This window comes from Mauremys mutica, chromosome 2, assembly GCF_020497125.1.
Source record: "Mauremys mutica isolate MM-2020 ecotype Southern chromosome 2, ASM2049712v1, whole genome shotgun sequence".
Taxonomy (NCBI): domain Eukaryota; kingdom Metazoa; phylum Chordata; order Testudines; family Geoemydidae; genus Mauremys; species Mauremys mutica.
In genome coordinates this window covers 283,729,338-283,747,166 of record NC_059073.1, presented here as the reverse complement: position 1 = coordinate 283,747,166, position 17,829 = coordinate 283,729,338, and the positions used below count along the sequence as shown (strand labels likewise).

General features: G+C 45.3%; 1 protein-coding gene across 1 annotated transcript in view; it reads right to left on the bottom strand.

The window, feature by feature from the left end:
* Positions 1-11,890, bottom strand: part of XIRP1 (xin actin binding repeat containing 1) — a 53,187-nt gene extending 41,297 nt beyond the window's left edge. The window contains exons 1-4 of the mRNA XM_045004350.1: positions 11,805-11,890; positions 6,690-6,845; positions 2,760-2,814; positions 643-1,044 (exon numbers count right to left, since the gene is read on the bottom strand). Coding sequence (XP_044860285.1) covers positions 643-1,044; positions 2,760-2,814; positions 6,690-6,814 — 582 coding nt within the window. The 5' untranslated portion in view covers positions 6,815-6,845; positions 11,805-11,890. The remainder of the gene's footprint in view (positions 1-642; positions 1,045-2,759; positions 2,815-6,689; positions 6,846-11,804) is intronic.
* Between the last annotated feature and the right edge of the window lie 5,939 nt (positions 11,891-17,829).

The window sequence follows — 17,829 nt, the reverse complement described above, 5'->3', positions numbered from 1 at the left end:
TTCATTCTTCAGCGGCAATTTGGTGGCGGGCCCCTGAGTCCCTCTCAGAGAGAAGGACCTGCCGCTGAATTGCCACCGAAGAATGAATGAAGTGGCAGCGGCAATTCATCGGCAGGTCCTTCCCTATGACAGGGAATCAGGGACCCGCTGACGAATTGCCGCTGAAGAAGCGGCGGTGGTAGAGCTGCCACCAATTGCGGTGGAGCCCCTCCGCTTTGCCCGCCCGAGGCAAGTGCCTCACTCGCCTCGCCCTTGTTACAGCACTGCTTGGGAAGCTGGTAGTGTGCTTGTTTCACTCGCAATATGTGTTGCAGCAAGCACTGTGAGTTATGAGAAACATGGTGTTAGTGATGCAGAGAAGCCAGTGTTGCGTGCATTAGGCTCTGCTGTTTGTCTCCTAGCCACACCTGGGAGCAACCCCCAGCCCTACTTTTCTGAGCATCTAGTGTCACACCAATATCTGTCCTTCCTGAAACCTGATCTTCTTTCCTCAGTTCCGCTCACCATTCTACAATAGTGCTTCCCTATCCCCTTGACAACAATTGGCATTTCACCACTGAGTTCAAAGGCAGCAGGGTTCAGCCCTGAATGCCAAAGGGAAATACATTTCTTGGGAGGTTTGGAAGAAGAGAGTTCACCAACCTTTCTGGCTGAATCCTTCCCTATGGAGGTTGCAGCGCTCCATTGTTGCCTCCTGCTATTGCTCTGGGTTGAAGAGAAGGACAATTCAGTCCAGGGTTTAGCCCCCTGGGTCAGAGGCTGGGTGGTTGTCACTGTGCTGGACCCCGTTTCAGTCTTCCTAAAACTGTCACTGAAAGATGCTGTCTGCAGTGTAGCAAAAGGGAAAGCCGCAAGCCATGAAGTGGAAGCAGCTTTACCGGTGTTGAAGCTGGTCTGAAGTCTCCTGGAATTCATTGCAGTGCTACTGGTTTGATGGAAGGTGAGGTTCTCCATGGATTTGTTCCTCGACCCATCATCGCTGTGGCCTTGAGGTAAGGCAGGTTTTCCCCCTGAAGCCTGTTGTAGAACATTTCTCACCATGATCTAAAAAATGCATCAAAATAGACTTACTCTACCACCTCCCACATAGCTCTGTCCATACGGAGCACACTGTGATTGTAATACTCTACTCCCAGTCCTGATCGCCATCACCCACTCTCAGCTTCATGTCTTCTTTCATGTTACTAGGCTTGGAACAGTCTTCCATCAATCACTCTCCTCCTGTTCTTCTGACTGCTCCTCCCTAGAAACCACTCCTTCCATAAACCCTAGCGACCCTGATCTGCACATGGCTCACCTTTTCCTGAACTGTGGTCCCATGTTTTGTCTTGTCTATGCTAGAGTATATTTTTTTTGTGGGAGGGACTGTCTTATTCTGCATTCTGTAAAGTGCTGTGTTTGGACCACATTCATTCCCTCTTCCACTGGTGTAAATCAGGAATGGCAACATTGAAGTCAATCAAATTACAAAGCAATAAGGCTGATGTGAGAAGAGAATCAGACTCTGTAGCTACAGTACTGTTTAAATGCTTGATAATAACAATTAATATAATTAGTTTCAGAAATGTTTGTTTAATATTGAGTTCAAATACACTTTGCTTGCATCCTAATGCAGAAAGACCAGTGCTTTGTGCTGACTGATGGGAGGGGGGAGGGGAAGATCTACGTTCTTGTTCCTTTTTAAGTTACTAAACAAATAAAGATACACACAGTTATAGCCCAGGTTGGTGTAGTGGGTTAAAATGCTAGGCACCCATTTCTGCAAGCTGGTCTGCATAGGCTAACCATTGCTCCATGCGCAGAGCCCCACAGGTTTCAATGGGGTCTTCCTGCATGGATCAGCTTGCAAGATCAGCAACTAACCTCTTCAGACATGGGTTCAAATCTTGAATTTAGTCATGTGAGAATAGGGTAGTTAAATCTCACTCTCCAATGGGAGTTGAATGGTTTCCCTGGCGTGGGTTTATTATTTGTATTCTTGGCTCCTAGAGGCCCCAGTCATGGATCAGGGCCCCACTGTGCTAGGTGCTGTACAAACACAGAACAAAGGAGCTTACAATCGAAGCAGAAGATGAGAGACAATAGGTAGATACAGGCAGATGGGGGAGTACAAGTCAACAATGAGAGTACTCATCACAGCATGATAAACAGCAGTCACTGCATGCCAGCTGCCTAGCCAGTGGGAAATTCTGCTAATAGTTTTAGGATTCTGCAAGGTCCTAAAGCCTGTTATATAGTCAATCAAAATCAACTGAATTTTATAAAAGGAAACTTTAAAAATGTTATAGAATACTAGGGGCTGGTCTACACTAGAAAACTAGGTTGACTTAACTACATCACACAAGACTGAAAAATTTCACTACTGATGTGATATAATTAAACAATCTAAGCCCAGGTGAAGACACCACCAGATCAACAGAGGACTTCTTCCATCCATCTACCTATTGCTTTTTGGAGTGGAGGATTTACTACAGCAACGCTATAGTAAGCATCTACAGTAGAAACACTACAGTGCAGCTGTTGTGCCGCTGTAGCATTTCAGGTGTAGATATACACAATGTGTCCTTTCCTGTGTCTGATTCTCTGGGCATTGGGCATACCAATGATGTGACCAAGTCTTAAGCTGAACTGAACCCTCATGAGAAGGGCACTAGCCAGCTCCTATGAATTGCTTGATTTTCATTCATTAGGACAATACAGTGTGTCAGCCTGTACTCAAGTCTACCCCTCGTATAATAACCAGTTTGCCTGTAGCTCACCTTGCAGTTGTCTTGCTTTGATGTGGCACTTTCACAATCCAGTATGTTCTGATACCTACACAAAAGACCGAATGTGGCACTTTACTTCCTTTCTATTCAGTGCATTTAATACATGCATTTTTTTCCTGTAGAGGAAATACCCAGTTTTTCAAAGGTCTTGGTGGAGCAGAGGGGCTTTAAACCTTTGAAACTCAGGTTTCATGAAAAACGAATTCTGGCTTTGATACGACTTTCGGATAAAGGGATGGATCTGAATTTGGGATTGCCACCCAGTGACCTCCTGGTGCCAAAGGGCGGAGGGGCGCATAGGGTTACAGGGATCCCCTGGGTCTGGTATTGACATAATAGTTCCTCAAAGGGTATCGTGTAAAGTCTCTACTGAAAGCTTGTGTCACACTGGTCATCACAATCACTGTGAAATGTATGTGCAGATAATTCGTAAGAAGTCATGTATCTAAATGTGCTTAAGGTCTGAGTTGGGGCTGGCCACCAAAAGGTGATAAATCAGTTCCTTTCAGTTGGGAGATGCTTATCGACCTGTCTGGCTATATGGAAACTGAGTACTATCTACTTCACAATGAACACCTATTTAAAGGCTGAGCAAATGCTAATCATGAGATTGTGAAGTCTCCAGGGGAGATTCTCTCCAGTAAAAAAACAAGCAGCAAGGGGTACCCTGTTTACAAGTGAAGACAATGGATTTCTGGAACTATATCTGAGGGTGCAGAGGTACACTCAGGTATCCTTCATGTAGGGGGCAAACTGCCAGCCGGCTTATTTTATGAATGGATGATCACAGCTGTCTGGCTGTTTAACCCTGTGAGAAAAGCTTTGGGTGAGCTACCTTTAGTGAGGCAGGAGGATGTCTTAAGTTTAGGCGCTAGAAAGCGGGGTATAATTTTATTTTACATGTAAGCCCGTTTCCAAATCTTTTGCATGCTACTTCTAGAATCTTTAGGCCTTTTTAAACAAACTTTTACTTGTTTTCCCTGTAAACAAATCTAAGTGCTGTGAGTTGGGTGGTGCGGTAAGCTGGAGGGCACTGTTCCTTTGGGAACAGCGGATCTGTGAATTCTGCAGGTGCCCAGCGGAACACAGGCTGGACACTCCGGGGGGATGCTCGAAGGGCTCGGGGGTTGGAGTGTGCCTTACCTGCAGAGGAACAGCGGAACCTGCTTAGGCTCGGAGGTTACCTCTGGGCTGGTGGTGCCAGGGGGCTGACCCCTGGCAGGCTCAGACAAGGCTTCCTCACGCTAAGGGCAGGTGGTAGCGAGGTGCCTCACAGCCCTGAGTACCCACAGGGATGACTTGGACATTTTGATATTTGAGGTATGGAGAAATGGGATTTGATAGATTTTACAGGCAGGAGGAGCCACTGTGATCATCTAGTCTGACCTCATGTATAACAGAGGCCAGACAACTTCCCCTAGGGATTCCTGCAATGAACCCAACAACTTGTGGTTGAACTAGATAGAGCACATCTTTTGGAAAGAGATCCAGTCTTAATTTAAAGACTCCAAGGTTGGAGAATCCACCTCACCCCTCAGTAAGCTTCCCCAATGGTTAACTACCCTGGCTGTTAAAAAATTAAGCCTAATTTCCAGTTGGAATTTTTCTAACACCAATTTCCAGCCACTGGTTCTTGCTGTCAAGTATCAGAGGGGTAGCTGTGTTAGTCTGGATCTGTAAAAGCAGCAAAGAGTCCTGAGGCACCTTATAGACTAACTAGTATTGGAGCATGAGCTTTCGTGGGTGAATACCCACTTCGTCGGATGCATCCACGAAAGCTCATGCTCCAATACATCTGTTAGTCTATAAGGTGCCACAGGATTCTTTGGTTCTTGCTGTGTCTTTCTCTGCTAAACTAGAGTCGTCTACTACCAGACATCTTCTCACTGAGAGACTGGATCAAGTCACCTCTTAAGCGTCTCTTCAATGTGCTAAATAGATTGAGCGCCTTCATTTTCTCAGTTATGGCATCTTCCTGTTGACATCCTAAAATAAAATACTTCACATCTATGCACACATAATAAGCAAGATAAATGTAATAGTCAGTGTGTTTTGATTTCCTGTAATCCAAATATTAATAGCAGTAGATCAATATTAGCTTACTCAGGCTGTGGTGTCCAGGAACACACAAACAGTAGAACAATAGGGCAGAGAACTGCAGCTCGCCAGCGACTCCTCAGTGTACTTTTCTCTGTACCTTAGACAAATAATGTATAGTTTTTCCTCACAGTTTTCAGTCTCTTTAGCCTCCTCTCCTTCTTTCTCTGGCTGCCACTCTGATTCTAATTCTGTTCGTGTGTGAACGTGTTTTGTTTGACTCAAAACATAATATTTTGTTTCAATTTTGAGAATTTTTTTTTTAACATTTTAAAACATTAAATACAGTGAAAGGAAATTTTGAAATGTTTCATTTAAAAAATGTTGAAACAAAGTGTTTGGTTTTTTTTGGAATGTTATTTAGGTTTTTTTTTTTCCCCTCCACCAAAGCAATCTGGTGACATCCATGCTAATTTGTGAAATGTTTCAGAGTTGCCAAATCTGCATTTTTTTGGCGGTGTGGAAAAAAAGTTTCAGTTGAAAAATGTCACCAAGCCCTAGCAGGTAGGTACTGATAATCTACTGATTTCAGCGAAACTGCAGCAGAGAAGAGAACTAGCACCAGGAGAATGCACCACCCTCCTTTGGAGAGCACCGGCAATAGCTCAGAGACACACCAATGTGAAGAGCTAATACTGCGCCCCTGGAGAAATGGAGAAATCGTGCAGGAAAATGTGCAGACAGAGCCTGGTAGAAAGAGGGTGGAGGAACGCTTGTGGTGAAGGCTGCACTAGATGAATCAGGGGACCTGATTCCAGTTTCAGGGATGCACTTGACTTCACTGGGAGTTTTCTGTGCATGTCAGAAGGCAGAGTCTGACCCTAAACACTTACAGTAGACACCAGAGATCTTAAAATGAACCTTCAAAGAGAAGGAGTTCAACGTCCTATCATTTAAGAGAGACCCCTCTGCTCCACTGGGCAGAGGGGGAGGGATAGCTCAGTGGTTTGAGCATTGGCCTGCTAAACCCAGGGTTATGAGTGCAATCGTTAAGGGGGCCATTTAGGGAACTGGGGTAAAAATCTGTCTGGGGATTGGTCCTGCTTTGAGCAGGGGGTTGGACTAGATGACCTCCTGAGGTCCCTTCCAACCCTTATGTTTTTTTTCTTCTACTGTCTGAGGTGAGGGCAGAGGGGTCTCTGGGACACACATGCCCCCTGCTAATCGAGTGGGGACTCTGCTGGTGGTTCTCTTGGGTGGGGTTGGATTATTATTACAATGGGTTTGTGTTGCTGCTGGGGTTGTGCTCCAAGTGGGTAAGTGTTAGCGTAGGATTTATTTAATTTTGAAATAATAAACAGCTGCCTCTCCAAGGCTCTAGCTACCCTGCCATATTGTTAAAACAATCCCAGCAGCATCCCAGTGATCACTTTAACAGGACCTCGGCCCGCCAGTCACCTAGAAACCTTTCCTCACTGTGGGATGCGCACGGTTAGCCCTCTCCAAAACCCCTCTCCAACAAGGGCCTTTTGCAGTGTGCCCAGAAGGTCACCAAACCTGGGCTATTGCGGAGCAAGTTCCAGAATCCCAGAGTCCTCACAGAACCTGCCCTGTCCGCTGCTGCCTCATGAGGGATACCCAGCTTGCATGCCCCGCTGACCTCAGCTATGGTGGTATGTCAGGGGAGAGAGGCAGGGGGTCCCTCGCTGTCAGTCAGGGCTTTATAGGTTGTAACTGGCCCTGTTGGTTAGAGTCCGCTGCATATGAACTGTGTGTTTAAGAGCTCCCTGAGGGTGGGCTGGAGGTTTCTTGCTGCAGTTAGTCCGGATCTCAGTACATCAGTAATACAGAATGGTTAGAGGCATTTGGAAATCGGCTGCTCACCTGGCCACTAATGCTGAGACAGAATTTCTTCTTAGAGCCACTGCTCGGTGGGCTGAACTGCTCCCTGGAGAGCCAAAGGCAGCGTGAAAGGACTGAGGCTGCCTCGGCTTATCAGCCCTTTCCATGCTCTCCGTACCTGCTCCAACTCTCTACCTGCTGGCAGCAGAGAAAAGAAGCAAAATCAATGCACCGTGAGTTTGGGGAAAGCCTTTGAAAATCTCTCCATTCCATTTATATCTTGCAGTAGTGTGTATTATATAGACACCTCTGCAAACTCCTTACATCAGTTAGATTGAATGGGGGCAGCCAAGGCCGGCTCTAACATTTTTGCCGCCCCAATCAAAAAAAAAAGAGCGCCGCCCTGCCCGCACGAGCGCCGTCCGACCTCTCCCCGAGCGTCGCGTCACGCCGCCCAAGTCTCCGCCCCCCCAGCGTTGCGTCGCGCCGCCCAAGTCCCCGCCCCTCCGCAGTGCCGCCTGGCCAAACCAAAAACAACAAAAACAAACCCCGATCGCCGCCCCCTCCCAAGGTGCCGCCCCAAGCACGTGCTTGGTAGGCTGGTGCCTGGAGCCGGCCCTGGGGGCAGCGGAAGGTCGAACTTGGGGCTCTATAGATACTCTGGCATTCGATGGGGCATGTGATGTTATCTAATTAAAATATAATCATGTAAACCATTGTTGCTACCACTGTTATATAATTGAAACGAATCTTATACAAAGTCTAACACATGGCCAGAAAGGGTTAAACAGACTGTAGGCTAACTAACCCAAAGCTGACCTTTAAAGACATGTGAGAAAGTATGTGAATGGTAATTAGGGCCATTCAATGTTAGATAGGCTAGAACCTTGAAATGCAAACCTATATTGTTAGAAATTAAAGGTGATACTAATTGTGTGCTTACTTATTAATCTTGTAAATGTTAGCCATGTAAACAGACAGTTCCGGTCTGTCACTATAGCTATTGATTCAGTGATCAAAATGGAATATTAACATTTAGATGAATCTTGGGTGAAATAATGTCATTGTCTATATGTCTCTTTGAAGTTTGTGATAGACTGCTTAATGGATTAAATTATTTTATGTTAATTCATGAAGTTAATTACTGGTGAGGTTTGGAAAACAGAAGGTTACATCAAAAGCCTGTGGTTTACTCACGACTGTGTGGTCAAGAAAAACTGTGTATGAGAACCTTGGGTTCTGATCCTGTCATGTCAGATCTGCTTAAGGTTCCATGCAGGGGAAGTCTAAGCCATAAGGATTGAGATCCCAGTCCTAAACTGGAACTCCCTGAATATGATATTGGACATTGGACTATAAACCATGGACTGAATTCTAAAGGAACTTGTTTGCAACTACAAAGCTCACCATCTCTGCTATGAATCTGAACCTCAAGAATTGAACTCGTGTCTGTATGTATATTCATCTTGAACCATACTCTCTCCCTTTTCTTTTTTAATTTAAGTTTTAGTTTAGTTTATAAGAATTGGTTGCAAGCATGTATTTGGGTAAGATTTGGAATATTTATTAGCCTGGGAGGTAATGTGTCTGATCCTTTGGGATTGGTAGAACTTTTTTATATGATGAATAAGATTTTCATTAATCCTCATCATATCTGACTTGGGTAACTAGGTGGAGGCCTGGAGCTGGGTTACTTTAAGGAAACTGTGTTGTTGACTTAGTAACCAGTGGGGTAATAAAGAAGCTGTTTTATGCTGGCTTGGTAAATCTAAGTATTGGAATAGCCACCAGTTTTGGGGGATTGTCTGCCCCATTCTTTGCAGTTCACTTTAATTGAATGACCTCCGCTGGCTTCCCCCGGGACCTCGGTCACAGGGCAGAAATATCATAGGAAAGATCATGCGCTTTCTGATACTACCACAGTGTGTGCAGCTTGCGGTGGGGACCATCTTGTTAGACCCTGTCCCCGAGTGGTCAGAGCACTGGCTGGCTGTAGTTGGCAGTAGTGCTTAGTGGTTCAAGTCCAGGGAGTTGATGGTAGGGGAACCGGGGCACTCTCATCCTGCAGGTTCCAACCCAGGGTCTGGGGTCAGGCAGTTCAGGTATGTGACCTGGGCTAGGGTATCACCCAGTCTACTCCCTTGGTTACTTTAACCATGTCCTGGCCTCTTCTGAGGCACGCTGCAGGCCTGGCTTATAGCATCCCCCCAGGAGAGGGTTAAGAGATTCCCTTCCCCACTCCCGAGCAGCTACTCCACTGTCTCTTCTGCAGTGGCTAGCGGCTTTGAGTGAAGAGCGGTGCAGGGCTCCTTGCTTGCATGACCACCCTGACTGAGCGTGCTCCGCTTTTTAAACCCACCTCCATTGAGAGCACTCCCAGCAGGCTCAGCTGGGTGGAGCTTCCTGTGACCAGATCTGCTCCTTAACCCCCTGTTCCCCAGAGTGGGGTTTGTACACCCCATCATGGCTTATGGTTCTGATTCAGGAAAGCCGATCAGCATGACTTAAGCACAGGCTTCAAATTAATCCCGCCTGCTTAAATTCTGCCTTGTTGAAGGATGATTTCCTGACCTGGGGCCTCAGTGCACAGCCTGAGGATGGTTACAGATGCATGGAAATGAGGAGGAAAATACAAAAGTTCTTCTGCCCAGCTTGGCTATATACCCTGAAGCGTGAATCCTCATCCAACCCCTGGTGTTGAGAGTTGCTAGAAACAGCCACACTTTCAATCAGATTAAAAGGAGCAGGGAAAGATGGAATTGACAGAGAAGGGAGAGAGATGGCAAAGGCTGGGATATTGTGCAAACTCTATCCAGGCTGCCTGCTTGTAAATTAGAAAGTAAATTACAGGGAGGAAGTAAAAGTAACTCACTCTTGGAGTTTTCTCCATCAGGAAACATTTGGGTTGAAATTCTGGCCCTGGCCCTATTGAAGTTGGTGGCAAAACTCCCATCGACTTCACTGGGGCCAGGTTTTCCCCCATTTATGTCTGTCTCTCTTGAAACCATTTGGGAAAGGTTTTTCAAATTTTGGGAAATGCTACTAATAAAAAATATATATTTGTACAGTACCTACTAGCGTGCTAGGCATGGCAAGGGCTAGAGGCAACACTGATTAAATTAGAACTGTGCTAGGTTTTTTCATTCTTTGCAACATTAACTTTTACAAAGTAACATCCAGCTAAAAGGTGCTCGTTACGTCCAATTTAAGTCTGATGCAGGAGTTAGGTCTTTTCAGTCTCTCACTACTCAGGGCTGCCCAGGGTGGGGCAAGTGGAGCAATTTGCCCCGGGCCCCGCAAGGGCCCCCACGAGAGTTTTTCAGGGCTCCTGGAGCGGGGTTCTTCACTCGCTCCGGGGGACCCGGAAAACTCTCGCGGGGCCTGAGCCCCCGGAGCTTTTTCCGCTCCGGGTCTTCGGTGGCAATTCGGTGGCGGGGGGTCCTTCTGTTCGGTACCTGCCACCGAAGTGCCCCAAAGACCTGTGGCGGGGGATCCTTCCGCCCCGGGACCCACCGCCGAAGTGCCACATCTTCAGTGGCAATTTGGTGGCGGGGGCCCCCCACCACCAAAGACCCCAGGCTCCCTGAATCCTCTGGGCGGCCCTGTCACTACTAGAACTCTACTGCATCTTCATGTCCATCCCTCTGCCAGAGTAGGGTAGAGAGCCCCTAATGAAGACATACCAGAGACGGAGAGCTCTTTATCATTGCAAAATTAAACTACTTTAATGGAAGTTTTGTGTCTGTATCTGAGGGCACAATTTGGTCTAGTACCGGTCCATCCTTTAGTTCCAATGTTGTGTGATCTTCCAACTGCCTCTCCTTAATGGAGGTGGTACCTGGAGGAGGTGATATTTAGCATTTGTATGCCTCTGCTGCCATCAATATGTCTGTCTAGTTTAATGTCTGTTAACTAGATATGGCTGTATTCAAGCCCAAGAATAAGTAGCAAAAGTATCAGGCACTGGTCTATAGATCATTAAACTGATATTTCAAAATGTACTGAACCTTCTTGGCCCTGGTTTTTGAATAGGTCCTCTAGACATTGCTCTCATAGAAACAATAACTGGCTACAGTTTGTGTGTAAGTTATTTATTTACAATGAAAATTCACAATACAAGATTGTGGAAAAACGGAAACCATTCCTACATTAGATTTTCACGTTAAAACTCCCTATTTTGTTTGTAAACTGTATTTCAGTAGCAATTTGCATTCTCCAAAAGAATAGTCAGGCCAAGATTTTCAAAAGAAACTAGTGATTTTGAGGGCCCAACTGAAGACACATTAAAGTACCTGATTTTGGTGGCAGAGCACTTTCTGAAAATCTGTCCCCCCTCAAGGCCTCTCAAACTGGGCCCCCAAGGAGTGGGGCACCCAAAACACTAGTCACCTTTGAAACCTTTGGCCACGACACTTTCCATTTCACATACAAGGATGTTTCAATTAAATATCATAGATGTTCGAGAAGGAAAAGACTTATTAGATCATCTAGTCCAGAGGTAGGCAACCTATGGCACGCGTGCCGAAGGCGGCACTCGAGCTGATTTTCAGTGGCACTCACACTGCTCGGGTCCTGGCCACTGGTCCGGGGGACTCTTCCTTTTAATTCAATTTTAAATAAAGCTTCTTAAACATTTTGAAAACCTTATTTACTTTACATACAACAATAGCTTCGTTATATATTATAGACTTATAGAAAGAGACCTTCTAAAAATGGTAAAATGTATTACCGGCACGTGAAACCTTAAATTAGAGTGAATAAATGAAGACTCGGCACACCGCTTCTGAAAGGTTGCCGATCCCTGATCTAGTCCCATCTGCTGTGGGCCAGTCTGGGGTATACTTTTGGGGTGCATTATGTCTAGTTTTAAATGACTCACAGTGGTGGTCCTTTAGAAGATTATTATACAGCCTGATCTCACCATTAGGGACATGTTTCCTAAGATTCAGATGATATGTCCCTTTTCTTAATTTCAACCCATTTCTCCTACTTTACTTACCTTTCTAGAACATGATAAACGTTTCCCATATGAGCAATGCAGCCCCCCAGCTGACAAGAGTACACAGTAATTTCTAGGCTGAGTGCATTCAAGCTTTCTGCAATCCATCACAGCACAGAATAATAGTTCTGAGGAGAATTCAGAGTTAAGTCACTTACTTGCTAGAATGCTGGTCTGAGCCCAGGATATGACTCTGCCATATAATTTGTTCCTTGATGCACCTCGCTACCATGCAGCTGATTCCTTATTCCTGTCCACTCTCTTTGGCGCTAGGTGGGCAAAGTCCCCCAGCAGGACTCCAATTAAATATTAAAAGTAAGTGGTGAGAACAGGGTCACCACGACTCAGAGAGCTGGTGTTAAAGAGCAGAGTGGAGCATGGCTCCCACCAGTCCTTGTGAAGCTGTTCCTCCCCCCAAGTCTCTTACTTAGAAAAACACTGGGGCTAATCCAGATTTCAGCAGAGCTGGTTGGAACATTTTCACCGAAACGTGCTGTCTCGTTGAAGCATTTTGCAGCCATATATCCGTCTGAGCGTCAGAGCCATACACTCAGCCACTCGATGGGCTGGTGTTTGGGGTACATGCTGTGTATACTGAATTGCATACTGAAGAGAGGTGGCTTACTACTGGAAGAGAAAAAGCACTGAGAACAGGCTGATCCAGAGGGTGACAGATGTTTGCTCTGCCATACATAGCAAAGAAAGAGTCTTAAAAAGATTATGAGGCCATTGTTTACAGTAGCAACTTAAGGATCCACCCAAGATCAGAGCCTCTCTAGCGCTGTGTGTTATACATAGACACTGGAAGGGCTGGTCTAGAGTACAAAGTTAGGTTTCACACCCTATGCAATGTAATTAAGCCGACCTACGCCCCAGGATAGACACTGCTAGGTTGACAGAAGAATTCTTCCATCGAGCTACCTACCATTCCCCAGAGAGGTGGATTGACTACAGCGACGGAGGAGCCCCTCCCTTCCATCATGTAGTAACTGCCTAATCTACAGCTGCGCAACTGTAGCTGTGCTGCTGTAGCGTATCCAGTGTAGACATCCCCTATGAGCTAGCTCCTGCCCAGAAGAGCTTGCAGTCTAGGCAAGACAGCTGGAGTGTGGGAGAAAAGGAAGCAATATTATCCCCATTTTACAGATAATACCCATGTCATACATTGCCCTTTTCCTCAGTATATCTCACACTGCTTTACAAAGGCGATCAATAGCATATCTCCATTTTACAGATTGGGACATGAGGCACAAAGAGATGGCGTGACCTGCCCACGGTTGCACAAGAAATTTGTGCCTAACTCAGAACTTAAACCCACATCTCCTGAGTCCTAGTCTAGTGTCTTAAACCCACTGTAAAGGAGTATTATACTGTTCAGCCACTAACTGGCTCTATGTGTAAAACACCTTATTTAAATGAACCTCAGCCGTACCTAGCAGAGCATTAAAGGATCTTCCGATGAACACATCTGGTGTGTGTAAGCAAGCTCTGTAGCCAGTCCTTATCTGGTACTGAAATACATGACACACACGACCATCCTTCTTCTCAGGTCTGCGTACAAGACTTGCCTGGCTGTGTACTTGTGCAGGAAGTGATCTGCTAAGGATAAGCTATGGCACCTGGGAAAACCGCTCTTTGTCTAGCCTCCGGAAAAAACACAAGTGTTTGTCTTCTCTGCAGCGTGGGGCACGGGTCACTTGCTGGTTTGAACCAGAGTAAATGGCCGATTCTCTGTAACCTGAAGTCTTTACATCAGGATTTGAGGGCTCCAGTAGCTCAACCAGAGGTTATGGGTCTATCACAGGAGCAGGTGGGTGAGGTTCTTTCTGTGGCCTGCAATGCGCAGGAGGTCAGACTAGATGATCACGATGGTCCCTTCTGGCCTTATAGTCTAAGTGTGGGGGGAAGCTGAGGTTTGGGAGTGAGAAGGTTAGAGGAGAGAAGCTGGGTGAGTGAGAAATGGAGGGGTCGGGGTAGGAGGCCAGGGTGAGACCAGAGGTGATGTGCTCCTCAGAGCTGCTCAGGTTTATCAAGAGCAGAGTTCCATCTGCGGGCTTCACTGGTTGTATAACTCTTAATGGCTCACCAAATTGCAACTAACTAGAAACCGCAGCAAGCAGCGTTTAAAATTCACTTTGATTCTGTGGTAGCTAGCTTGCTGAGCTGCCCAAAGGAGCGATCTCCCTCTCTTGGAGTTATTGCCATATGCTGCAGGAATAGGCACCAGGTGAGTTCCGTTTCCAGTTTTGAGCAGTGTGCACCAAGCAGGAGTGGGCATGTCTCGCCAGGCCTTCAAAGCCTGCCAATGCTCCGGCTGCTCGGTGGCACTGCAAGAGTAGAGACCGGACAAGAACACTCCTGCCCCAAACCAGCCAGGTTTCCCAGTGTTGTGCACAGCATCAAGGTCTGTTGCTTTACTGGAAAGATTTTGCACAGCAGTGAAGAGCCGCTCTTGATGATGCAAAATACTCTTGTGAATAGATTGCTCTTGCAGGTCTAAAACAAAATGATGACCAGGCCTTATGGGTAGACTGGGCCCCAACTGAATTAATGTAAATGATCCACTAATTTGGGGGGCTTTTAGGAAGGGCAGTGGTCTCTCCAGTTGGCTCTCACGTGGGGAACAGTAGACAAAATATAACTACTGAAGTCAGAATTTGGCAATGATAACATCTCTGCTCTTCCAGGAAGCAAGATGGGATCTCATATGACCATGAACACTGTGGGCCTTGGTCCCAAAATATAAATTACATACCGTGAAAGTCCTTTCTGTGGGGTTATTCGGCTTGATCTGGAGAGATCAACAAACAACAAAGTCAGTGCTTGAATAAGGGCAGCGAATACTGAATTTGTCAAGGGCAGTGTATAATGGACAAGAATTGCCACATTTATCATCAAAACATTCTTTGAGCTGGAAAATCATTACCCAGAAATGTGTACGCTGAAAAAGAAACCTTTGACACCAGGCTTGAGCCAGTGAGTGAGTGCAAACCAGAGAACTAGGTATATAAACTGACAGATGTTCCAAATTGAGAGGCTGAGCAGTTCTTTCCTCCATGTATTATTACTCTATAGAATAACATGTTGTACATTTCTATAGAGCCTGAGCCAAAGCCCACTGAAGTCAATAGAAAGGGCCCCGATGTATCTTCTATCCAAGAATCTAAAAAAACACTTTATACACACTAATGAACTTAGCTCCTCAGCTCCCACAAGGTAGGTAAATATAATGAGACCCATTTTATGTTACTACTAATCATGTTTATAACTGTAATGCCTAAGGGCCAGCCAAGGATGAGGCTCCGTTGTGCAAACACAGAATAATAGACAGTCCTTGCCCTGAAGCGCTTACAACCTAAAAAGACCAGCCACACACAGGCGAGAGAGAGGGGTAGAACACACATGCAGAAATGATCAGTGTGGTGGCAGCAAATGGCATGTAGTGCCATGACTTTAAATCTATCTATCTATCTATCTATCTATCTATCTATTTCTGGTGGGTTTAGTTTGGAGGGAGAGGGGACACTGAAGGCAAGGGAGGTGAGGGGACAGGGCTGGGGAGCAAAGGATCAGGAGGCAGGTGTGGAGTGAAGCTGAGGGGAAGAGACTCTGGAGGAGGATTGGCACAAACAGCCAATCAGCACAGGGCAGAGAAAGTCCAGGGTAAAATCTGCTGCCCTATTTTAAAATTGTAGGTTGTCATTTTAAATTTCAGAGGGTTCCTGCTCCTGCTGGCAGCCTAGGGGGCTCTGTAAGAAAGCAGGCCCCTGCTTGGGCCTAAAAGCAGTCAGTTAGTAGACAGTCAGTTTAGAGTAAGCTGGGGTGAGTTGTGCTGCTCAGTTTTTAGGGAGCAGCCTAAGAACATAAGAATGCCCGGCCATACTGGGTCAGACCAAAGGTCCATCCAGCCCAGTATCCTGTCTACTGACAGTGGCCAATGCCAGGTGCCCCAGAAGGAGTGAACCTAACAGGTAATGATCAAGTGATCTCTCTCCTGCCGTCCATCACCACCCTCTGACAAACAAACAGTGTCTAGGGACACCATTCCTTACCCATCCTGGCTAATAGCCATTAATGGACTTAACCTCCATGAATTTATCTAGTTCTCTTTTAAACCCTGTTATAGTCCTAGCCTTCACAACCTCCTCAGGCAAGGAGTTCCACAGGTTGACTGTGCACTGTGTGAGGAAGAACTTCCTTTTATTTGTTTTAAACCTTCTGCCTATTAATTTCATTTGGTGGCCCCTAGTTCTTGTATTATGGGAACAAGTAAATAACTTTTCCTTATTCACTTTCGCTACACCACTCATGATTTTATATACCTCTATCATATCCCCCCTTAGTCTCCTCTGTTCCAAGCTGAAAAGTCCTAGCCTCTTTAATCTCTCCTCATATGGGACCCGTTCCAAACCCATAACCATTTTATTTGCCCTTCTCTGAACCTTTTCTAATGCCAGTATATCTTTTTTTGGGATGAGGAGGCCACATCTGTACGCAGTATTCAAGATGTAGCTCAATTAGCCCCCATCATATTGTATGTATAGTTGGGGTTATTTTTTCCAATGTGCATTACTTTACATTTATCCACATTAAATTTCATTTGCCATTTTGTTGCCCAATCACTTAGTTTTGTGAGATCTTTTTGAAGTTCTTCACAGTCTGCTTTGGTCTTAACTATCTTGAGCAGTTTAGTATCGTCTGCAAACTTTGCCACCTCACTGTTTACCCCTTTCTCCAGATCATCTATGAATAAGTTGAACATGATTGGTCCTAGGACTGACCCTTGGGGAACACCACTAGTTACCCCTCTCCATTCTGAACATTTACCATTTATTCCTAACCTTTGTTCCCTGTCTTTTAACCAGTTCTCAATCCACGAAAGAAGCTTCCCTCTTATCCAGTTACAAGTTAATTTACATAAGAACCTTTGATGAGGGACCTTGTCAAAGCCTTTCTGGAAATCTAAGTACACTATGTCCACATGTTTGTTGACCCTTTCAAAGAATTCTAGTAGCTTAGGAAGACATGATTTCCCTTTACAGAAACCATGTTGACTTTTCCTCAACAATTTATGTTCTTCTATGTGTCTGACAATTTTACTCTTAACTATTATTTCAACTAATTTGCCTAGTACTGATGTTAGACGTACCGGTCTGTAATTGCCGGGATCACCTCTAAAGCCCTTTTTAAATATTGGCGTTACATTAGCTATCTTCCAGTCATTGGGTACAGAAGCTGATTTAAAGGACAGGTTACAAACCATAGTTAATAGTTCCACAATTTCACATTTGAGTTCTTTCAGAACTCTTGGGTGAATGCCACCTGGTCCCGGTGACTTGTTACTGTTAAGTTTATCAATTAATTCCAAAACCTCCTCTAATGACACTTCAATTTGTGACAATTCCTCAGATATGTCACCTACAAAGGACGGCTCAGGTTTGAGAATCTCCCTCAGTAGTCTCTTGGCCTATCCAAGGCCGTGGTCAAGTGTCTTGAAGTTTTTGGTCCTTTGGCCTTGAGATGAAAACCTTGTCTGTGTCTCTGGGACCTTGAGGTGAAAATATTATCCTCAGCTGTGAAGACTGAAGCAAAGAATTCATTTAGTTTCTCCGCAATGACTTGATCATCTTTAAGTGCTCCTTTTGTATCTTGATCATCCATGGGCCCCACTGGTTGTTTAGCAGGCTTCCTGCTTCTGACGTACTTAAAAAACATTCTGTTATTACCTTTGGAGTTTTTGGTTAGCCGTTCTTCAAACTCCTTTTTGGCTTTTCTTATTACATTTTTACACTTAATTTGCCAGTGTTTATGCTCCTTTCTATTTACCTCGCTAGGATTTGACTTCCACTTTTTAAAAGATGCCTTTTTGTCTCTCACTGCTTCTTTAACATGGTTGTTAAGCCACAGTGGCTCTTTTTTAGTTCTTTTACTGTGTTTCTTAATTTGGGGTATACATTTAAGTTGGGCCTCTATTATAGTGTCTTTGAAAAGTGTCCATGCAACTTGCAGGGATTTCACTCTAGTCACTGTACCTTTTAATTTCTGTTTAACTAACCTCCTCATTTTTGCATAGTTCCCCTTTCCGAAATTAAATACCATGGTGTTGGGCTGCTGAGGTGTTCTTCCCACCACAGGAATGTTAAATGTTATTATATTATGGTCTCTGCTTTGTCTCTCTCTGTT